Here is a 21,823-nt window from a genome sequence, read left to right as displayed (position 1 = left end):
CAAGGTAGCTGCCATCCAGTCCTGGCAACCCCCCGAAACACAAACAGAGGTCCGAGCCTTCCTGGGGCTCACCGGATACTACCGGCGGTTTGTGAGGGACTATGGCAGCATTGTGGGGCCCCTCACGGAACTCACGTCTAAGAACAACCCAAAACGAGTCAACTGGACTCCCGACTGTCAAGCGGCCTTCGAGACGCTGAAGACCGCCATGTGCACCGCTCCGGTGCTCCAGGCCCCCGACTACAGCCGCGAGTTCATCGTACAGACCGATGCCTCCGACCATGGTATTGGGGCCGTCCTATCCCAACTGAACCCCGAAGGAGTGGACCAACCAGTGGCCTTCATCAGCAGACGCCTACTGCCCCGAGAACAGCGCTGGAGCACCATTGAGCGAGAGGCCTTCGCAGTGGTATGGGCCCTCAAGAAGCTCCGGCCGTACCTCTTCGGAACCCATTTCCGGGTACAGACGGATCATCGGCCCCTGCAATGGCTCATGCAGATGCGGGGGGAGAACCCCAAACTATTGCGATGGTCCATCTCCCTGCAGGGGATGGACTTCACTGTGGAGCATCGCCCTGGCCAAGACTACGCCAACGCGGATGGCCTGTCCCGCTTTTTCCGCCTCGACGAGGAAAGTCCCCAAGAAGATGGGTGACTCTCCCCGCCTTCAGCTGGGGGGGACGCATGTTGGACAGGCCACATGAAGGGCTCGCTCCCTCCCCGCAGGACAGGGCCCGGGCCACCGTCAGCACCATTGCCCGGCCCAGCCACCATCTTGGACACGGCACCACGCGGCCGCGCGGCCTCAGCCCGACCCCAACCCTGGGCCTGGCCAGGCCCCGACATCCCGGCACCACCCTCCACCCAGGAGGTGAACGGACCACTTGGCAGGTCAATGGGAGTAAGAAGCGTCGATGGCTCTCCCCCGCCAGGTGCCGAGCACCCCCAGCCCCCTCGGGCGCTGGCTCCACCCCCCTGCTGGGTGTCTGGACTCCCTCATCCCAGACCTCCCGACCTCCAAGAGCGAGGGTCCGGACATCAAAGGGGGCCAGACCTATAACTGAGGCCGCCCCAGGACAGGAAGGGAGTTGTATCCTGGAGTCGAGAGACACCGCGACGAACTCATCCTTGACGGACTGCGGGCGCTGCCACAGCCCTGCCTTGTGAACTATTGTCCTGCCTGCTGGCGCTGCCGCGGCCCTCTGCAACCTTCATCCTCGTGGGATCTGCTGGCGCTGCCGCGGCCCGTTGTAACCTTCATCCCCTTGGGACCTGCTGGCGCTGCCGCGGCCCGTTGTAACCTTCATCCTCGTGGGACCTGCTGGCGCTGCCGCGGCCCGTTGCAACCTGCATTCTCGTGGGACCTGCTGGCGCTGCCGCGGCCCGTTGTAACCTTCATCCTCGTTGGGTCCTGCTGGCGCTGCCGCGGCCCGTTGCCACCTACGACCTCTTCGGGACCTGCCGGCGCTGCCGCGGTCTGACCCATCCGAACACCGAGCTCGAGGATTGTGAGCTATCACCGTTACACCTCCGTACCCGTGGGTACCAAGACTGTCCCGCTACCCCCTTCCCGTACTAGAGAATAGAATTGAGAGGACCATCGTGTCCCGTTCGCCTTGTATCATACCCCTCTACTTCAAGAATTGCCTATAAAAGGTGTTACCCTGATCTTTGTGTGGTGTCCATCTGTGGGGGGGAAGTTACCTGTCTGTGCGATCACTGTGCTCGGCCGACCCTCCAGGTCCCCGTCTAACAACCCACAATCTGCACCCACAATCTGCACCCACAATCTGCACCCACAATCGGCACCCACAATCGGCACCCACAATCGGCACCCACAATCGGCACCCACAAGCGGCACCCACAATCGGCACCCACAATCGGCACCCACAATCGGCACCCACAATCTGCACCCTGAATCTGCACCCTGAATCTGCACCCACAATCTGCACCCACAATCTGCACCCACAATCTGCACCCACAATCTGCACCCACAATGTGTGAGTGGTGTTGCGTAGGTGAGTGGCGTTGCGTGGCGTGGCTGAGTGGTGTTGCGTGGCTGAGTGGCGTTGCGTGGCTGAGTGGCGTTGCGTGGCTGAGTGGCGTTGCGTGGCTGAGTGGCGTTGCGTGGCTGAGTGGCGTTGCGTGGCTGAGTGGCGTTGCGTGGCTGAGTGGCATTGCCTGTGTGAGTGGCGTTGCCTGTGTGAGTGGCGTTGCCTGTGTGAGTGGCGTTGCCTGTGTGAGTGGCGTTGCTTTTTTGTGAGTGGCGTTGCCTGTGTGAGTGGCGTTGCCTGTGTGAGTGGCGTTGTGTGTGTGAGTGTGAGTTGCGTGGGTGAGTGTGGTGTTGCGTGGATGATAGTGGGCTTGCGTGGGTGTGAGTGGCGTTGTGTGTCTGTAAGTGTTGCTGTGTGGGTGAAAGTGGCACAGAGCCTTTGATGTGGCCTGGCGCAGGAGAAATGCTGCTGCTGCTAATTAAATACAAGAGCGGCCGGGAAGCGGCCGGGAAACACAAGTATGGCCGGCCACATAATTAGGGGAGGAGAAGCTGCACAGCACACGCTGGGAGAAGCCCTTTGATGTGCTGTGTGGCCGCGATGCGCGCTCTGTGCTGGGGGAGGGCCATTAGCCTGAACTCTCGGCAAGATCAAACGAAGGGTGGGAGGGACATTGAGGAACAGGAACAGATGGCCATGAAAGTGTATGGGCCAAATGCGCGTGCCTGTACGTGCACTCGAAGAAAACGCCACGGAAAAAAGCGGTGGTTTGACAATCCGTTCGAGCACTTGAATTCTCCCCCATTTCCCATTGCTTCGCAATGGTAAAGGACGAGACCTAAAAAGGGCGGGAGGCCGGTCGTTAAAGTTCGTTGTGTGCCTGCTCCATTCTGGTTCCCGGGGATATGGCTGTGTTTATTAAAAGATCTCTGTATTCATCTAAAAATAATGAGTCAAGCTATATAACCGGGAGGTCAAATTTTGCCCGAATGTTTTCCTTACGGTAAGGAATCTCCATTCATTGAATGGAAAAAAAGACATGCAAGTTGGCGGTGAGAGGGAAGGGGTTATGTACAGGTGGAACAGTACTGCAATCGCTATCAGAGGAACTTATTCTCTCATTTATGCGCCAGTAATAATTCTCCCACTGTCAAGCAAAGCCCATTATTTATTAATTTAATCGTATGATAAAATGGCCATGTTATGTCTGTCTTGGAGAAAGCTTGGAGATCAGCAGAAGCTAGTATTTGTCTGTGTTACTGTGTGGCAAACGTAATGATTGCTTTAATCATAAACACAACACAGGGCCGATTTTTCGTCATTAGGGGCCATGGCTCATCCATTTTGAGGGTGTGGGGGGCGGTCATATTTTATGTTTCTTGGCTGAGGGTTTATTTCACCAAGAGGGGTACTCGCTCATTGGGAAATCATGTTGTAAATGTGCAAACTCACTAGACAGGTAAAGATTGATAGAGCCATAATAACCTCAAATATAGTCACGGTAATAGACAAGAGCAATAATTAACTGAAGAATGGCCATGCAGAAAAGGGCATTTTAAAGGTACCGTGATGGATATGGAAACGCAACCCATTACGTAGTTAGTTCTTCTGCAAGATAACCCTATCACAGATTGAAATTAATCAAGCCCTTGCCCGTTTCGTGGCAGAGCCATAAAAAATGTCAATCCTCTGCCATAATAAATGTGAAGAAAATATTGTTGTTGAGAAATGCTATGCATGAAGGAATACATGCAAATGCTGGAGTTCGCTTTTTTTGTCCTTATGCTTCCTTAAAAAAATAGCAGCCCAACAAAACGCATTCTATGCTCATCAGCTTGATTTAAGGCCATCATTTGGCATTTTATCGAATTTAAATATGGCACACTGTTGACCAGATGCAAGCACGTCTGTCATTATTTGCTTATGTGACATGAGTTACGTTTTGAAAGTTTAACTATTGCTCTGTTCGGGCAGCTAAAGGTAGGGGTGGCTTCTTGTAAATAATGGGGATACCTGGTTATGAATTAAGAAACTTCAAGCAAAGTACCTCTGTATATGCAATACTCTGTGTCAACTGTACAATCTAAATGGACATTTTGGTCGCAGTTGGCATTACTACTTTTGCTTCATACCTTGATATTTTGTACAGGCCGAATGCGGATTAGGACTCTGTGAGCAATAAAGCACAGCAGTCTTGTCTCCCCCTCCCATCTTTGTACGCCGACCGACTGCCTGTATGCCGAACGACTGCCAAACGTTGTTTGCACAAGGGTGCGAACGAAGGAGAGACAAGACCAGATGGAGACCACACCTCGTGACCTGTGGTGTGGCCAGGCTTGAGTCTCATTTGTCCTGACTCTGAGGCTGAGCCTTGTTGTCCCGTTGTGTGATCCAGTGGTCAAATGGGGGAATCTGAAGGGCACAACATGAAACGACAACTGTACCGACAGTTTAAAGGCTTCAGCTGAAGTGTAAGGCACAAGTCTCCTGTTATGTGAAACTGAAGGAGGAGTAGACAGCTAAACAAGCCTTCTTGCCTGCGTCACAGAAAGAAATGTAAATGTGTGCAACTGGTCAATTTGCAAATGTAAAGGGTTCTTAGAAGCCGGTATTGGCTTTAATTGATTGAATCACTTGAAGTTTCCTGAAATCTCTTTGATGTCATAACTACATTTTCACACGTGCTTTATTAACCTTGCTTTCTCAAATATGCTTGAAAATGCACCCCCCCCCCCGAACTCCCTTAATGGCAGTCAGGTTCGCTCGCTGCGCTCGCTCGCCACAGGGCACTCATTGCAATCGTTCACGCCACACCACTTTTGAATGTCACCAGCCGCCACTGAACGAATATATATAGATATACACATCTGGAGGGAGTGGGTGATACCAATCAGTCAGATTCTATAGGGGACAGCAGCAGTCAATCTTGGCGGGGTTATGGTCTAGGTCCTGTTCTACAGGGAGTTAAGTTCTCTAGAAGAGGGTCATGAAATTCTGTAGGGGATAAGAGTGGTTTGCTCTACTCTGCTAAAGGGGTGTCAGGGAGCTGAAACAGCACAGTAGTGTAGTTGAGATGCCTTGAGCGAACAAGAGTGGTTCTCCCATCTCTGCTCTAAGGGGCAGCCATCCTTGTTCTGCCCTGGGAGGGGGCTGGAGGGCTGTGGAGCAGAAGCAGGTAGCCCTCTGAGTCCTGCTTTACCTACAGGGGACAACATACCTGGCTCATTGACTCCTTTTCCATCTCCCGAGCACTCCGCTCCTGCACCAGAGTCTCCTCTAGTTTTTGTGCGTGTTCCTGCAGCCGCTGCAGGGAGTCCTGCATGTCTATGATGTCATCCTCCAAGGAGTGGACCGTCTGCAACAAGAGCAAGGACATGTCACTGTCAGATCGATAGGAGCTCTCTCACTCATGGCCGTCTTAACAGCATTATAGCCTCCCGGGCAAAGTAGTGCACTGGGTCCTGCCTACACAACCACTCACAGGAATAAAATATAAATTATCAGATAAAAGAAACATATTTATTGGTACCTCCAACAAAATCAGTGTTTTGACATTATAAAAACATGCTGTACACAGGGTTATTTACGAACATCACGAACATATAATAAGTCTACAGTTTCTTTTTCCTCACTTCCCTTTCTTACACTTCCTCTAACCCTTCACCAGATAAATAGAATTCTTAGAACACAAAGCGGCGGCTTTGCTTCAGATAATGGAAAGGCACACTGTCAGCAATTGGTGTCCTCGGCTGTTAATTACCTCCTGCAAATCTTTTACAATATTCTGCTTCCATAACATTGCAAGCAATAAAAACAGCAAAATTTCTCTCGCAAATACAGACATGCCAACTCGCCACTATAAGTCGTAATTTTCACGTTCTACCGAGTTAGCGGGAGATTTGAATGTTGAGGCAGGTGATCTGAAAATTAGTTTGAAATTCAGAGGGGGCCAACACAGATTTAGAGTGGTAGGGCAGGTGGAGGGGGAGCAGGGAAGGAAGGGGTGCAGGGGGAGCCCGCAGGGGGCGTAATAATACAAAAACGTACCTGGTCATGCCGGCCGCCTCATGCTCCTCTGCATCCTCTTCCTGGTCCCGGCAGTCCCTGGGCCAGCATCACAGATTCCCCATTCAATCCCTGCGCTGCTCTCAAGCATGAGTAGCGTGGGGATTGGCCTGGGCATGCAGGATCAACGCTCGCTCAGGGAGAGGGAGTCTGTGCTGTTTCTCCAACCTGGCTTTATGCACAGCCGGGTTGGAGAAACCGAAGTGGGCCAAACTGACATGTGCACTTAAAAGTTAACATCTACCACTCCTCCTCCCACCTCCCATGGCCCCTGGTTAAATTTTGGTCTGTGCATAGATTAGCACGGGATCCCTATGCTTGTGGGGTCCGTGGGCAACTGCCAAGCGTGCCCATGTGTTAAGACAGCACAGCTCTCACTCCAGGACGTGGCAGTGAGAACGTTTGGCGGTCTAACTGACCCCAAGATGTCCCAGTCAGCTACAAGAGGAGGCCCAATTGGCTCAGAGAGCCACTGTTAGCTCTTAGAAGCTCCCCCCCCTCCCCCCAAATCACCATGCGTGCCGCAGTGAGTTGCTGGCCGCCATAACTGCTACATTTCCCAGGTCAATGAATGACTAGGTATGCAGTCCCAATTCAGTCGTAGAATCCTGGGACTTGTAGTACTGGTATTGAACCGGGTTAACTAAGACTACAAGTCCCAGAATTCTAAGAAAAAATAAAAACAGGACTGGCCTAACTAGTTACGCATGGACCTGGTAAACTTGAAATCTCTGGCACAACTGGGAATTTGCTACACACGTGGTGCCCCTGCCTCAGGGAGTCAGTATAAGCTTTGCATGGAGATTCCTTGCTCTCGGATGCTACTATAACTTCTTTTGGTCTCTCCCCTCATCTTGTTAGCTGTACAAGGAACTTCTTGCGCACACTCCATAGGTGTCACTCACTAGGTTAACCTTGCTACTTCGTAGCCCGTGAGAAAGAACTAAATTTGCAAGGGCGGTTCTGATGTCTGCTTGGCCTGACTTCCTGCTCGTTTGCCGAAGCTTTGCTGTCACCTGGTTTACATTTTTTAAGTACTGCGCCCTGTATTTTCACTTGAGGGGCAGCCTTACCTGATGAACACCACACCCACATGGAGCTTATATAAAGGTGTTTTCCTTGGACAGGCCTAGGCCCGGCACAACCCTACCAGCATTGCCTAAGCAGTTAGAAAGTTGCAATATTAGCGCCAACCCTGCTATGAGAAGATATATTCATGTTCTGCGTACGCTGCACTCTTAGACACTGCAGTGCCGAGCGGCACCGTTCAGCCTGCTGTATTCTCTCCCGCCTCCATTTTCAACAGAGCACCATCGGTGCTGGCCTGGAAATTAAAATCAGCCGTGTAAAAAAACATTTTCAAATATCAGCCTCACACTGCAGGAGGTCACAACTAAAATAGGGCAATGGGGGGGGGGGGGGGGGGGGTCATTGTTGGGTCCTGGCAGTACATCCGGCATTGAACGCAGCCTCCTAGCCTGCACCCTACTGGGGAAATGCCAGAGTGACAGAATGGCAGATGGTAGGTCCTCAGGTACTCACCTTCTCTAGGGCTCGGTTTTGGGTGCTTAAGGCGGAGATCTTCCGGGACATGTAGGCGTTCTCATCCTGAAGGACTTGCATACTGCAAGAAAGGGTTTAGAGAGGCAAGAGTCAGTTGAAGCAAAAATCAGTATTGGCAAAAATCAGTATTGGCAAAAATCAGTATTGGCACCTATCAAAATCTCCAGAAACTCTCTCTCTCTGCCTCACTTAAGTTTACAATCCCTCCCACAACCTTTTGCGCATTCCCCCGCCCTTTTTCCCTTAGCAGGCCCCTCCACTGTACCTTAAGTAGAAGCTATTAGCCTCGTATATAACTCTCCCCTCAGCTGCTTCTACCCTCTCGCCAATTATAGCAGTTCCTGATCTCCTGCACCATATGGTACAGCATTTACTACCTATGCTTAATGTGTGCCCATGACTGCTGACAGGGGTCACCAGTACTCATTTCTGGGGGCTGAGACTTTTTCATAATACTTTGAATCCAAGGAAGAGAAGGCAAAGCAGAATGTGGGAAAAGGAGGAAGGTAAAGAGAGCAAACTAGTTACAAAGTAATAAAGGAAAAAAAATGGGATGAAATTACCAGAAAAAGATAGAGAAAGAGAAGGAATCAAGACTAGGGCTGCCTTGGTATTCAGCAATCTGGTGGCACCTCCTGTCAAAAAACAGTAGGCCCCTACACTCCTGCCAACAAGCACCCAACTTAAATACTGCCCACCTCTACCTATTAGTTAGTATTGCCCCCACTTCCGCCTGCTCTCTCATGGTTTACTCCCTGTTCTTCCCCATCAGCAGCTCCCTTTTTACCAGTTCCCGTTTATCTCCTTACCTACTGTTGAGGTTTTCCACCTGCATCTCCCTTGTCCGCTCTGCCTTCCGCATCGACACCTCATGCACAGACCGCATTTTTTGCAAAGCTTCCTCTGAGGCTATTTTCTCTAGTTCCAAGTGTTCTTCAAGAGAGTTAATTCTGCATGGAGATTAGGGTATCAGAAAGTAAATTATCAGGGTGTACTCATTTTGATGCATCAAATACTTATTTCATAAAGTACATTGGCGCGCCTCATAATGTCTGCACCTCAGATTTTACCTCAACTTTTTTTATTGTTTCATCAAAAAGTCATAATGTATAGTATTCAAGTCAATAATGGAATAATCTTTGAAATGCGAGGAATTTAATCATAATTAGTCAATATTATCTTTGCAATAGTGTGTATGACCTTGTGCACACTGAAACCCCCTAATGCCATTGGACCTGTTTGTCAGTAAGTGCCCTGCCGCATCCTCTTATTGATCCAAGACCACAGTATGCAGAGATGGAGTTTGTATTTCATTTAGGCAGTAGGGTATGAGTGACTTTATATGGATCTTTACCCTTTGTTGCAGTAGACTGAGTTTGATCTTGCGTATTGTATACCTTACCTTTTAGCACAATAATAATATATATATATATATATATATATTCCAGCTCCAACCGTCCCTCAATCCAAGAAAACGATCACGCACTCGCGGGGGTGTAAGATGCTCAATTTAATTTTCGGCTTTTCCAACAAACAGACAGACGCGTTTCGGACTGCAAGTCCTTCGTCAGTGTCAATGCGTGCAGTGTAACCCAGCACCCTATGTACACACTTCACTTCCTGTCACATGTGAAGGGAAAAATAGACACCATTGCATACTGAGTAAATGGAGCGGCCATTTCTAAGTGAGTCAGTGACACACATAGTTCTATTTGCACCATGTGAGTTAACTCTTGGTTTATACTGATTCCTTCATTCACTTAATTGCAGTGAGAAATGTTGATCTCGCCGTGGATCGGCAAATCACGGAATCCTGCAAATCCTATTTACAAAGTATTTACATAAATTTCAAAATGCCAAATCAAATTAATGTTCATAGTCCCATTGTACCAGGGGTTGCATGTAAATCATCGTCATTCACATTTCATTTAAAGCAAACCCAAGTCGGTCACAAATCACAAAATCTCGCCGTGTATCGGCGTGTCACCGACTATGGCAGACCGGCAAAGTCTTAATCAAACAAAAATTTGCATTATATACAATATATACAATATATCCAAGTTCATCCCTCAAGGTCATCATTGCATATTGTTCCTTATCATTTATAATGAGTTGTATTCAATATTAGGTAGGCTAAAATGTTCCACCTAAATCGTCAACTAAATGTGACTATAATGTAGAAGCCTATGCAAGTGGTCAACATTTTACTGTAAAATTAGAGGGGGAACAAGAAAAAGGGTGGGGAGGAGGAAAGTACGTCAATGGTGGGGGGAAGAATAAGATAGATGAGAGAAGAAAAGAAAGAGGAGAAGTAAAGAAATAAGATATATCTAAAATTAACAAAGAAGAAGAAATTACAAAGCCAGCAAATATAATCTGACTGTGACTGCAAAAACACATGTGCCATACATGTGTAGGAAAGACAACACAGAGCGAGTATGCATAGGCAAATATAACTACAGGTTCCAAAGTTCACATTTCATTCAGGAACTCCTGCATATGTACATTAACAACGCTCTGTTCAGAAGGGGGAATGTTTGAGATCTATATCTATTTCCCCAGATGGACACCCAATTTCTCTCCAATATTCAGACCCCCAGGCTGTTTCGTCTGCATGTCGATTATATGACGTGATTCTAGTCTACGTAGACGTGTCAGTCTGTCCCCTCCTCTGGGGTTAAGGGGGACATGATCTATTCCAAAATATTGGAGAAGTTCTCGATTGCTCTGGTGCGATTGGGCGAAATGTCTCGCCACAGGGTATGTCATGTCCTTGTTCATAATGGCCCGTTGATGTTCTAAGACACGCATTTTAACCCCATTTATTGTACTCCCTATATATTTGTGTCCGCAGGGACACACAAGGCAGTACACCATGTATGGTGTTGTACAGGTTATAAAATGCTTAATCTTCTTCAGTTGTTTCAGGCCTGGGACAGAATAAGAGAGTATTCTCCGGCTATTTTCACATGCGCGGCATTTCCCGCAGGGAAAAAATCCAGCCATGTCTCTCAATGTGCCCTGTCCGGGAATTTTCATAGGTGTTAGATGGCTCTGTACCACCATATCCTTGATGGAACGTGATTTCCGGAAAGTTATGAGTGGTCTCTCCGGCACATCACACCCAATCACTGGATCAGTACGCAATATATGCCAGCTTTTGTTTAGCATCCCTCTGAGGGCATTCGCTCCCTCTGAGAATGTAGTGATCATTCTGAATTTGTTAGTCTTTTGGCTGTCTCCCTTTCTCTTAGATTCGCACGTTAGAAGCTGTCGCCTGGGGATCCTAGACACTTTCTTCAAAGTTAAGCCTAATAATTCTGGATCATACCCTCTCATGCGAAATCTCCGCGTGCACTCCTTTGCAGCTATTGTAAAGTCCTCCTCACGGGAACAATTACGTCTCAGCCTTAGTAATTCGCCGTAAGGGATGCTTTTTACTAGGCTAGGTGGGTGACTACTCTTAGCGTGAAGAATACTGTTCCCTGCCGTGGGTTTTCTGTAGAGGGTAGTTTGTAACTTTTCTTCCTCTACAAAAACTTTAAGATCTAAGTAGTGAACTTCCTCACTACTGACATCGGCAGTGAATATCAAATGCAGATCATTGTTATTCAGATCCCTGATAAAATTGTTTGCTTCTGTGGAGGAGCCCCTCCACACCACAAACAGGTCGTCAATGTAACGACGCCACATCACAATGTTATCTGCCCATTTGCTGTTTTCACCGGCAAGGGCCACCTGCTCCTCCCACCAGCCCACGAATAAATTCGCGTAGCTGGGGGCGAAGCAGGTTCCCATAGCCGTCCCCGAGATTTGTTTAAACAGGGTATCCTGAAATAAAAATATGTTATTTTGCAAACAGAATTCCAGCATTTCAGTTAACATGACACCATGCTCCCTGTATTTCCCGGGTCTCTTATCAAGGAAATATTTAACGGCCTTCACCCCCAGATCGTGCCTTATGCAGGTGTAAAGGCTTGTGATATCAAGAGTGATGAGCAGAAAAGATTTGTCCCAAGTGATGTGTTCAATCTGTTCTATGAAATGCTTCGTATCGCTCACATACGATTTTAGATTAACCACAAATTCTGCTAAAAAGTAGTCAATGTATATTGATAAGTTTTCCGTGAGTCCACCTTTAGATGAGACGATCGGTCGTCCCGGCGGATTGATTATGTCTTTGTGTACTTTTGGGAGCTGGTAGAACGTGGGAGTGATGGGTTCAGGATTTCGCAGGAATAGAAACTCATCCATATCCAGCATGGACTTATTCCGCCATTTAGTCAGGAGATCATGATATGTCTTTATACTGCATTCATACTCCCTTACATCAGTGATGATATAATTTTCTTGATTATGCAATTGGCGGAGGGATTCTTTGCAGTACTGTTCTCTCGATAGCAGAACGATATTACCTCCCTTATCGGATGGCTTCAATATCATTTTCTCATTCTTCTGGATATTCTCCAAGGCGGATTGCTGTTCTATCGTCAGATTATGTTTTTGTTTTACATTCCACTTTTTGTTGTTGTCCATTCTGTAATGTACTAGATCCTGTATGACTGCCTCTGAGAAAGTATCTATTGCATCAAAAGGCATTTGAGGATTAAACTGCGAGACAGCTCGGAACTTAGTTTGAGGTGATTCTTGCTCAATTCCGATTTCTGTTTCCGTTGTTTGTGTCTGTTCCTCTCTTAGGTCTTCTAGTACTTGGACAGAGCGTAAATCTCTCACAGTTAAGGTGTCAGTGGGTTGTGTGGCAGCTTTCTTTTTCTTCTTGGTTTTGTGACGTGACTCCCCATCACTGGGTTTCATCTTATGGAACTTGTGTAGCTTCATTTTTCTTACAAGTTTAAACAAGTCGATTCTTGTTTGTGTGAATTCCAGTCTTTCACTTGGACAGAAGGTGAGGCCTAATTGCAAGGTGTCTTTCTCAACATTCGATAGGTCTTTATCAGTGAGATTTATTATTGTTAGATTGTCGTCACAATCTACCACCTGTTGCCCTTCTTGCGGGTATTGTAACTTGCAGTTTTGCCTCTTCCTCTTCCTCTGCCAACCGCCCCTCCTTGTGCTTCATCGTCTTCTGGGGGTTTGCTCTTTCCCCCTCTCAGCCACGTTTTTTTGATTAAGTTGAACTCCAAATGAAAAGGGTTCTTTCGCAATTGGCCGGTGTATGTATAGGCATTTATATAGCGCACTACTTACCCGTAAGGTCCCAAGGCGCTTCGACCGCTGCGAAACCCTTCCTGGCTTCCCTGAGAGATGGTCCCTTAATGGGTATCTCCAGGGTGAGACCAGGCATCCCCGGCGGTCTGGTGGGGCCGTTAGTGAAGATGAGGCAAGCTAATGCCCAGAGTTGCCGAGTGTGAACGCTGATCAGAGTGGGCACCGAGGCGAGAGAATTATCGAGTCCGCTGACCCTGGTCCAGAAACCTGCCGCGCCGGGAATCGAACCCTGGTCCCGGGCCGTCCTCTGCTCTCGGGTCTGCCGCCTCTAACCAGTGAGCCACACTACTTCACACCGGTCATTCCCAGATTTTCGTCACCAGAGGGCTCCTCATCGGTGGCACTTGACTCTGAGGTAGCTACTTCCACCGTTGGTTCAGAATTTGTTTCTTGCTTATGTCCTTCATGGCTGCTCTGACACCATCGTATTTCTTAGAAAACGTTAATACTCTCCCTTGACTGTAGTCCCGTTCGTCCCTTTCGAATTTTTCTTGTTTTCTCGATCTTATTTTAAGTTCGTATTTCATCAGTCTCTTCTTCATTTCATCTCTCAATTGCTGGATCTTTGTTTGATCCTCCTCTTTTGAGAGGTCTCTCTCCAAGGATGCGATTTCTTCTAGGGCTTTCGCTCGGTCGCTCCATGCAAACTTAACTAATAAATCCAACATTGCCTTGCAGGATGCAGCCATCAATTCAGCCCATTGTTCCAGTAACATGGGGTCTGGGTTTTCATATGCCGGAACGATATAAATTCGGAGCCCCCTCGGGACTCGATCTACATCCATGTAATTTTGGAGGGAGGTAGCCTCCCACCATTTTCTGATCTCCTTCTCACAGCTGCGTTCTAGCTTGTTAAGTAATAAAGTTAGGGCGTCCTGAGACTTCATCCCAGCGCCTCCTCTCACCGGCATTGCCTGTGCAGTGGGTACTCTTTTCTTAAAGATGTCTAACGCCGCTGCGCGGCGATCCGTTTCATCACACATGGGTCGGAAACTAAATCTTTTGCCGTTGCGGAACAATAAGCCGCATTCAGATGAGCCTTCCCCCCTCGCCCTGCTCAGCTCACAGTCTTTTAGATATACGGTGGAGGGACTCACGTTTTATCCGTCGCTCTTCCTTGCGACCCGTGTAACACGTCTCCTCCTTTGCTGCGTTATCGCGGTGCCCCGGTACACGTTTCTGACAGCTCCTGGGTGTACCAAAATCCCGAGGCACTCGCGGGCGGGTGCCGTTTATCGCGCGTCGGTACCAGCGCGTCAATATTCCAGCTCCAACTGTCCCTCAATCCAAGAAAACGATCACGCACTCGCGGGGGTGTAAGATGCTCAATTAAATTTTCGGCTTTTCCAACAAACAGACAGACGCGTTTCGGACTGCAAGTCCTTCGTCAGTGTCAATGCGTGCAGTGTAACCCAGCACCCTATGTACACACTTCACTTCCTGTCACATGTGAAGGGAAAAATAGACACCATTGCATACTGAGTAAATGGAGCGGCCATTTCTAAGTGAGTCAGTGACACACATAGTTCTATTTGCACCATGTGAGTTAACTCTTGGTTTATACTGATTCCTTCATTCACTTAATTGCAGTGAGAAATGTTGATATATATATATATATTCACTGAAAAAACCATAGGTTTCAGGCCTTATATAGTTAGGAATTAGCATTTAAAAAACCTTTAAAATTCACTCAAAAAACTATAGGTTTTAGGGGTGTTATAGTTTGCTGGACATTTCACTCATACAAAACCATTGAAATTGCTCCTATATAGTTAGTTGTACTAACTATATTTCGCGCACCCGCAATCCACTGCTGATGATGTCACATATTACATCATTCATGACATGGTCAGTGACATCACTGATGACATCCAAATTACATCACTGATGACATCATCCACGTGACAATCACATACACCTTTTCATACACTAGTAAAATCTTTCATCACTCTTTGTAAAATCCAGAGTATCATATTTGAATCCATTGTTACAGCAATACAAGTATCTAAAAACCCACTCAGTGATTCATAGATGTATACACACATCTAATCACTTACCTGTAGATTCACTCATACATGCTGTCAATGAACAATAGAACACTATCACTATGTTTTATTACTTATTTCTGTGTATGTTTGCAACATAAGAGCAATACTGTTGGTACTTTTAGTCTTATTTTGCGTTTTGATAATAGGCAGTACACACCATTGTATGAGAGTACAGAAGGGATTTCTTTTATGTGTAGCGTGGTATATTTGACTTCGCTGAAGAACTGAAGTAGCTTAAAGTACATAGTTCTATATATTTATTGAGTGTACTTGTTTGGGGTTGATTTTGTTTCTATTTACATATACACACAGTTTTTTTTGCCCCCCTTTATTTTTCTTTCTTTTTTCTCTTTACAGGGGAGTTGGTAGGGTCACCTAGGAGAACTTCAGGCTGCAAAACCTTTGTTACAGGTAACTTGTTTCTTTTGCAGCATTAATCTCTTCTAGATTCACACGCTGTGCATAGATTATGTAGCAGTATTTACCCGGAGTGAAGTTTGAATAGTAACAAATAAGTCTTCCCTATTAGATCTTTGGTTGCATGTGTATACAACAGCTTATGGAACATGATCAGCAATGACTAGTGGCTTCTGTGCCACTGACCTAAAGAGGAGGTCTGTTTTTGTACTTAATTAGCATGAAATAGATTTTTTATATTTAGTTCGATTTGTGCTCTCAATTTGCTTTAACTCAATTTGTAATTGTAGGATGTTGATTTTACGGTTACCAACCACTAGGATGCCTTAGTTCAGATTGTGCAACTGTTTTTGTATCTAAGAGTTCAATGGCATTGTCCACCTATATGACTTAAAACTGAATGATTTGTTGTCCTGTGTGTGTGTGTGTGTGTGTGTGTGTGTGTGTGTTTATTGTCAGGGAGGTCAACCTGCATTTGGTGTGGAATTCCCCGGTTTAATTGTATACTGTTTTTTTTATGGAGAGCTTCTTGAAGCGTATTGGCTTGCCTTCCAAGACAAATTAGAAATGGACTGATTTTCAAAGTCATTTTGTGCGATTTGTCCTTCTATTTGGGCCTTGTTTGGAGATTATGATCGGGTCCCTTCAACGCGTACTCAATCATCTTATGAAGCCGAGTCATGGACTACTTTTACACAGACTCAATTGTACTCGAAAGTTGAGCTTTGAGGACCCCCTTTTAGCTGACATGTATGACTGCTTTTAAACACGTTGATCCTCTGTGAAAGTTGAATCACTGACTTGTTTCGAGCACACCTGATTGTCTTTTGAAGTCAGGTGGTGGACCATTTTAAGGTCTTGGCTTTAGAAGGCACACATCTGCTGTCTCAAACCAAGACATGCTGTATCCACATCATTGGCTTTCATCACGCCATTTCCTGCCTTGCCCAGCCTTTGGGGGTGTTTTTCATTTTCATGGCTACTGCCCCCGTTACATGTCTTTCTACTCTTGTTTATTCATGGTTTGGTCGGCGCACTCTTTTTTTTCCTTCTTTGAATTGGTCCCGCGCCATTTCTTCATCTGATCCCGTATATATTAAAAAAAGGGAGTTAATCAATTGCCTAGTAACGATTGGCATTTGTAATTTTGTTTCAGTTCTGTATTTCGTTTGGATTCGAAATTGTTTAATTTTGTTACAGGAGACATGTTTTTTTGTACTCACGGGGAGAGCCGATGTTGAGACTCGAACCCGGTTTCCCAGTTCGAAAGTTGGTAGTGCTCAATGTTACGCCACATTCTCTCAGAGTCAAAGGACTTAGTGGGGCTGCCGACTACTACCTTCTACTCTGCTGGCTGAGCCTCTGTTTCGAGCCGATGTCTTGCCGCCATCTTGAGTGAGGAACCTCACTGCTGGGGGCTCCGCTGGAAGAGACTATGGGCGGGCGCGCCCGACACCCAGGAGTGAGCGAAGTTTCCTGTGCGGCCACACAGTGGCTGCCTGAAAGCCGGAAACGCTGTGCATAACCACTGGCTCACTACGGCGGTCGCAATGGAGGGCCTACAACTTCGACTGTGATACGATTCGGGCAGTTGGTGTGCTCGATCTATATGGGGCAAGAGAGATGGTGATTGAGATCTGCTGGTGATCCACTGTCTGCTGGGCTCGCCTGTGTGACTGTCGCTTGGCTCTGATCTGCTTTCTGGGCCATCCTGCGGGCACAGTTACCCATAAGCAGCTAAGGAGGGTGTGGGGCATATGCCTTTGTCTCGCTGGGGTGTGAGTGCCTCGTCAGAGTCCGAGGCTCTTGGAGGCCCATACCTGGGGAATCGGAACAGTTATACTCTGCCTGTACCACCTGGGTCTCCACCCGTGCTTCGTCGCCACACTTGCATGCAGTGGTGTGGACGTGGTATCCCCGCTTATAGAGTGTGCCTTCCCCCTATCTGCCAATTACACCTGTGAATTTCTACAAGAACAGTGGATTTTACATTGGCGGCGCTGCCTCCTGAATGCAGCAGCGGGAAGGGGGGCATCAGGACGCCTCGGACCAGTTGGTGTGCAGCGTGTGGGGGTACCAGAATCAATCCTAGGGGAGAGGGGTTGGCCTAACGGCTAAGGCCCTCGACCTCGGACCTGGGGATCCGGGTTTGAGTCTCGGTAACGACGCCAATAACCTCCTGTGATTCTGGGCAAATCACGTAATCTCCCCGTGCCTAAAATGAAAGTGTGTCCTCATGTAACGTAACTGGTGCTATGTAAAGCGCTCTGATACCTGATTCGGTTCGGGTCTAGTTCGCGCTATATAAAACTCTGCAAAAAAAAGAAAGAAAAAAAAATCCTGTCTCCGAACACTGTGAAAAACTTTGTGGGGTATTTAGTTAGCACCAGCTGCATCCGAGGTTTCCTTCTGTAGGACCCCCTGTTATCCTACATGCAATTATGGGAAAACACGACGCGTAGCAGCCCAAATTAACTTTCGAGAACAAAAAGCAAACCAGGCTGATGGACTCAGAATCAGAGGGGAATTCTGACAGAGCTCCAAGTGAACAATCAGATGACCAAGGAGAGGACCTCAGATCACTTTTGTTGGAAAGGCGCTCAAGCCTGAAGACCATAGACAGTAAACTAGATATCCTCACTTCGCAACTGGATCACGTTAAAAAGCAGGTGGATGTGCACAAGAATCGCCTGGATCCGTTAGAAAATTGCAGCACTGATCATCATGAGTTTCAAGTTGAGACAAAAGAGCAGCTGCTGCAAATGGACAAGGTGCTTACTCTTATCAGGGCGAAAAACGATGATTTGGAGGCCAGGTCTTGCCGAAACAATCTACAGATTACGGGGATCCCTGAGACAATCGCCATCTCCAAGATGGAAACTTATGTTGACAAACTATTATGTGAGTTGTTTGGCCCTGGCTTGTCCATGGTCTTTGCCATCAGGAGGGCCCACCGTGCGCTGGGTCTCAGGCCCCCAGTCAGAGCCACGCCAAGTCCTATCCTTGCTCAGATACTGAACTACCAAGACCGAGACGCCATACTGAGGCTGGCCAGGGAGCAAGGAAATATCAACTATAAAGGAAATATCATCTCCTTTTAGCCCGACTTCACTCCAGCGGTGCAGGTTTTGTAGAGTTTCTACCTGCAAAATGCATCCTCCTCCAGGCAAAGATCCCATATGCCCTACTGTTCCCGGCTACACTGAGGGTGACTTGTGATGGTACGGCGCATTTTTCACAGATGCAAAATCCTCCCTGAAGTTTGCCAAGCACATAGGAGGGAAGAAGGACAGGGGGAAAACTAAAACCGGACCCAACTCGGAAGCTGGGTTGAGCGACAATGATTGACTCCAAGTCATATTGTTGACCAGCTGTTCAAACCTCTACTGAGTCTACTGTTTCTTTTGCTAGTTTGGAGCGCAGTGGAAGTGCGGGTGTCTCGGATGGAGCAGTACCACAGGCACTCTTCTGTCTGGTTTGCAGACTACGTCTAACACTGGTAATCCTAAACTAATGGCTCTCTCACTAAAATCCCAGCCACCAAGTCTTCAAGCAGGGTAGAATGATGGCGCCCCCACGCCCCCCAGGGAGAGCTCCCAACCACGCTTTGTTTATATTGCTGAAGCAAATGTTTAACTTGTTAGTTAGGGTGGGTAATTGCACACAACCTGTTTGGCGGGTTGGTGTGGGTGGCGGGGGAGGATAGAGGTGGGTAATGTTGTTTTGGTCAAGACAGCAAAACAGAACCGCGAACAAGACAGTGCATGCTCACGATGTGCCAGACACTCACATGTGGGACCAACAAGTGGTTGGAACGGTGACTAATGCAATTACTGGGAGGCGATGATAGGGAGGAGCACTCCAGGTATTCATCATCAGGTTCGGGCTGTACTGTTCCCATGAGGCACAGGGTCAGACTGATTTGCTTATGTCCATGTCTGAACTGGGGTGGCAGAGTGGGCTAAAGAACGGTGATGGATTAAACCCAGATCTGTTGACTGGGTGTGAGTGTTTGATTGGTTCAGATGCTCCGTCCATCACCACCCCCTTTTGTACCACTCTGTTTTCAGTCGAAGACATAGCCCAGACAATACGCAGCCTACCCTCAGACAAGGCCCCGGGCCCGATGGGCTAACCACCCATTTCTACAAGGAGTATGCGTCTGAACTGGCTCCACATTTGTTAGCAGTATGAAGAAGCTCAGACTTCAGATATACTACCGCTCTCCATGTGTGAAGCCATGATTATAGCATTACTTAAACCAGGAAAAAAAAAACAACGAAGTAGACTCTTACAAGCCCCTCTGATTAATTAATGTAGATGCTACAATTCTTGCAAAACTAACTGCAGGCAGACTTCAGCCTTTACTCCCTCTGATAGCCCAACCAGACCAGTCGGGTTTTATCCCAGGTAGGTCTACATCCCATAACCTCTGCACTTTCACAGTACTTCACGACCTGCACCCTCAATTCCAGGCAGTTGCTGTACTACTCGACGCTACGAAAGCGTTTGATATGCTAGAGTGGTGGTATCTATTTGCAATACTAGAGAGAACAGAGTTTAGTCCTTTATACATAGGCCTTATACATCTCCTCTACACGGAGCCGACTGCTAGGATCCGCATGAATGGTATTAAAATCACAACCCTTCCCCATTACTCGGGGAACTCGGCAGGGCTGCCCTCTCTCCCTGCTCCTGTTCGCTAATGCCATGTAGCCGCTGGCGGCCATGCTCCTATTCTCAGGGAATTGATCAAATTTGGGGGGGCTAACTGGCATATCTATAAATTGGTCCAAGTCTACATTTTTCCCGCTCACAGACAGTACAGCCTCCTTCCCGTAGAGTACACTCTCACTTGGGCAGGTGGCCCGGTGAAGTATTCGGGAATTTGGCTAAGCAGGGACAAACAGGAAATCTGGAACATGAATTTTGGGTGACCAGTTGCGTGGCTGGAGGAGAAGGTGAATGTTTGGTCTCGGCTGCCACTCTCCCTAGCAGGAACGTTTGCCATTACCAAAATGGTGGTTTTACCCAAACTCCTGTACTTATTTGGAAATATTCCAGTGCTCATCACTCAGGTGTTTTTTTAAAAACAATCCGCACTCTACTAATATCCCTGGTGTGGGCGGGGAAACCTGTGCAGATGGCATGTGAGCTTCTGACACTGCTGCGGACTCAGGGCGGGATGGGTGTCCCAGACATACCACTATATGCGTACTGCGCACAAGCCCAATTCCTGCATCACAGGGTGCACCCCACCCGTTCCAACCCTACACAGCGGTTGAACGAGATGTTGCAGCCCCAGTCCCACTTCCTGTAGCACTTTACCACCCATGAAGAGACCGCATGACGGGATCGACTCGGTCGAGACCTTCACTGGGTGTGGGACCGATTGCGCAACAGAGCCCAGCTCCAAATACTATATGCTCATTCTGTTCCCCTAGCGCACAACCCCATGATTCCTGCAATGGGCGAGGGAGCAAGTCGTCTGGCAGTGAAGTCTTTAGTGCTTCACACCTTTGCAAATCTAAATCCTGAGGAGATAATTTGATCCCAGACGACAACACCGGAGGGAGGGGCTGGGAATGTCTCCGATTTATTCCTATGCTACAAACTTAAAGCGACTTGCAGGCAAATACACACTACTTTTGCTTCCGCCCACCACAGAATACAGCATGGGGAAACGGGTCAGCCATTGGCTCTTTGCACTGCAAGTGGCAGCATTTTGCCTTATGTGCACACTACCTGAAACAGGTGTACCTCAGCATTAGGGATGGTGGGCCAGTATTTTACTCTGCCAGTACTGTTTCCTTTGCATTTTCTACCATTGTTTTCTTTTTTCTCATCCATGTGTGTTTAAATTAGGTCTACAGGTTACAATAATTTAAAGCTAAAAGTACTTTTTCTTCTTTACCAGAAGAAACATTTTCCTGTGATGTGCATTAAAAATTAAGATGGATTTACGAACTAGAAAATCCCCATATTCTTTAAAAAATAATTATTGAAGTTTGTGGGAGCCACTTTCAGATGGTGAGGTTCCCTTTTTGTGGTATATACTTGCAATAGAAAAACGATTCCACCAGCTTGTCAAGGCCAGAACCATTAGCTTTACCAACGCTTGTTCTTTTTTAATTTGTGCGCATGAACCAAGAGTAGATTTGTAGAGGATGATCTCAAGCTCCTATGAGATTGGTATGAGTGAAGGACTCACTTGAGTTATGATGGAGCAGAACCATGAGAGGATTTGTGGGCAAGTCACAAAGTTTTGAACTGTGATCTCTCCTGAACCGGGTGCCAGTGGCATGCCAGGAGGGTGGCTGCAATATGGATGATGTCACAAGCACCGATGAGATTCTATTTGTCAGCAGGTGTGAAGTGAAGTGCTTAATTATAAAGCAGAAGTGACAGTGGAACAACCAAATGAGTGACTGAAATGGTACGTGGAGGAGAACCCAAAAGGTATGGGGAAGGCACACAGGGACGGGGCAGACAAATTTAGGGACGGGA

The 21,823-nt window shown here is 47.4% G+C and overlaps 1 protein-coding gene across 1 annotated transcript in view; it reads right to left on the bottom strand.

Moving 5' to 3' along the window:
* Positions 1–21,823, bottom strand: part of LOC144774545 (rab11 family-interacting protein 4A-like) — a 100,435-nt gene that overhangs the window by 16,535 nt on the left and 62,077 nt on the right. The window contains exons 6-8 of the mRNA XM_078659187.1: positions 8,432–8,572; positions 7,602–7,683; positions 5,212–5,349 (exon numbers count right to left, since the gene is read on the bottom strand). Of these exons, the coding sequence (XP_078515313.1) occupies positions 5,212–5,349; positions 7,602–7,683; positions 8,432–8,572 (361 nt within the window). The remainder of the gene's footprint in view (positions 1–5,211; positions 5,350–7,601; positions 7,684–8,431; positions 8,573–21,823) is intronic.

This window comes from Lissotriton helveticus, chromosome 1_1 (assembly GCF_964261635.1).
Source record: "Lissotriton helveticus chromosome 1_1, aLisHel1.1, whole genome shotgun sequence".
NCBI lineage: Eukaryota > Metazoa > Chordata > Amphibia > Caudata > Salamandridae > Lissotriton > Lissotriton helveticus.
Note: the sequence above shows the minus strand (reverse complement) of the source record. Positions and strands in the feature narration are given on the sequence as shown.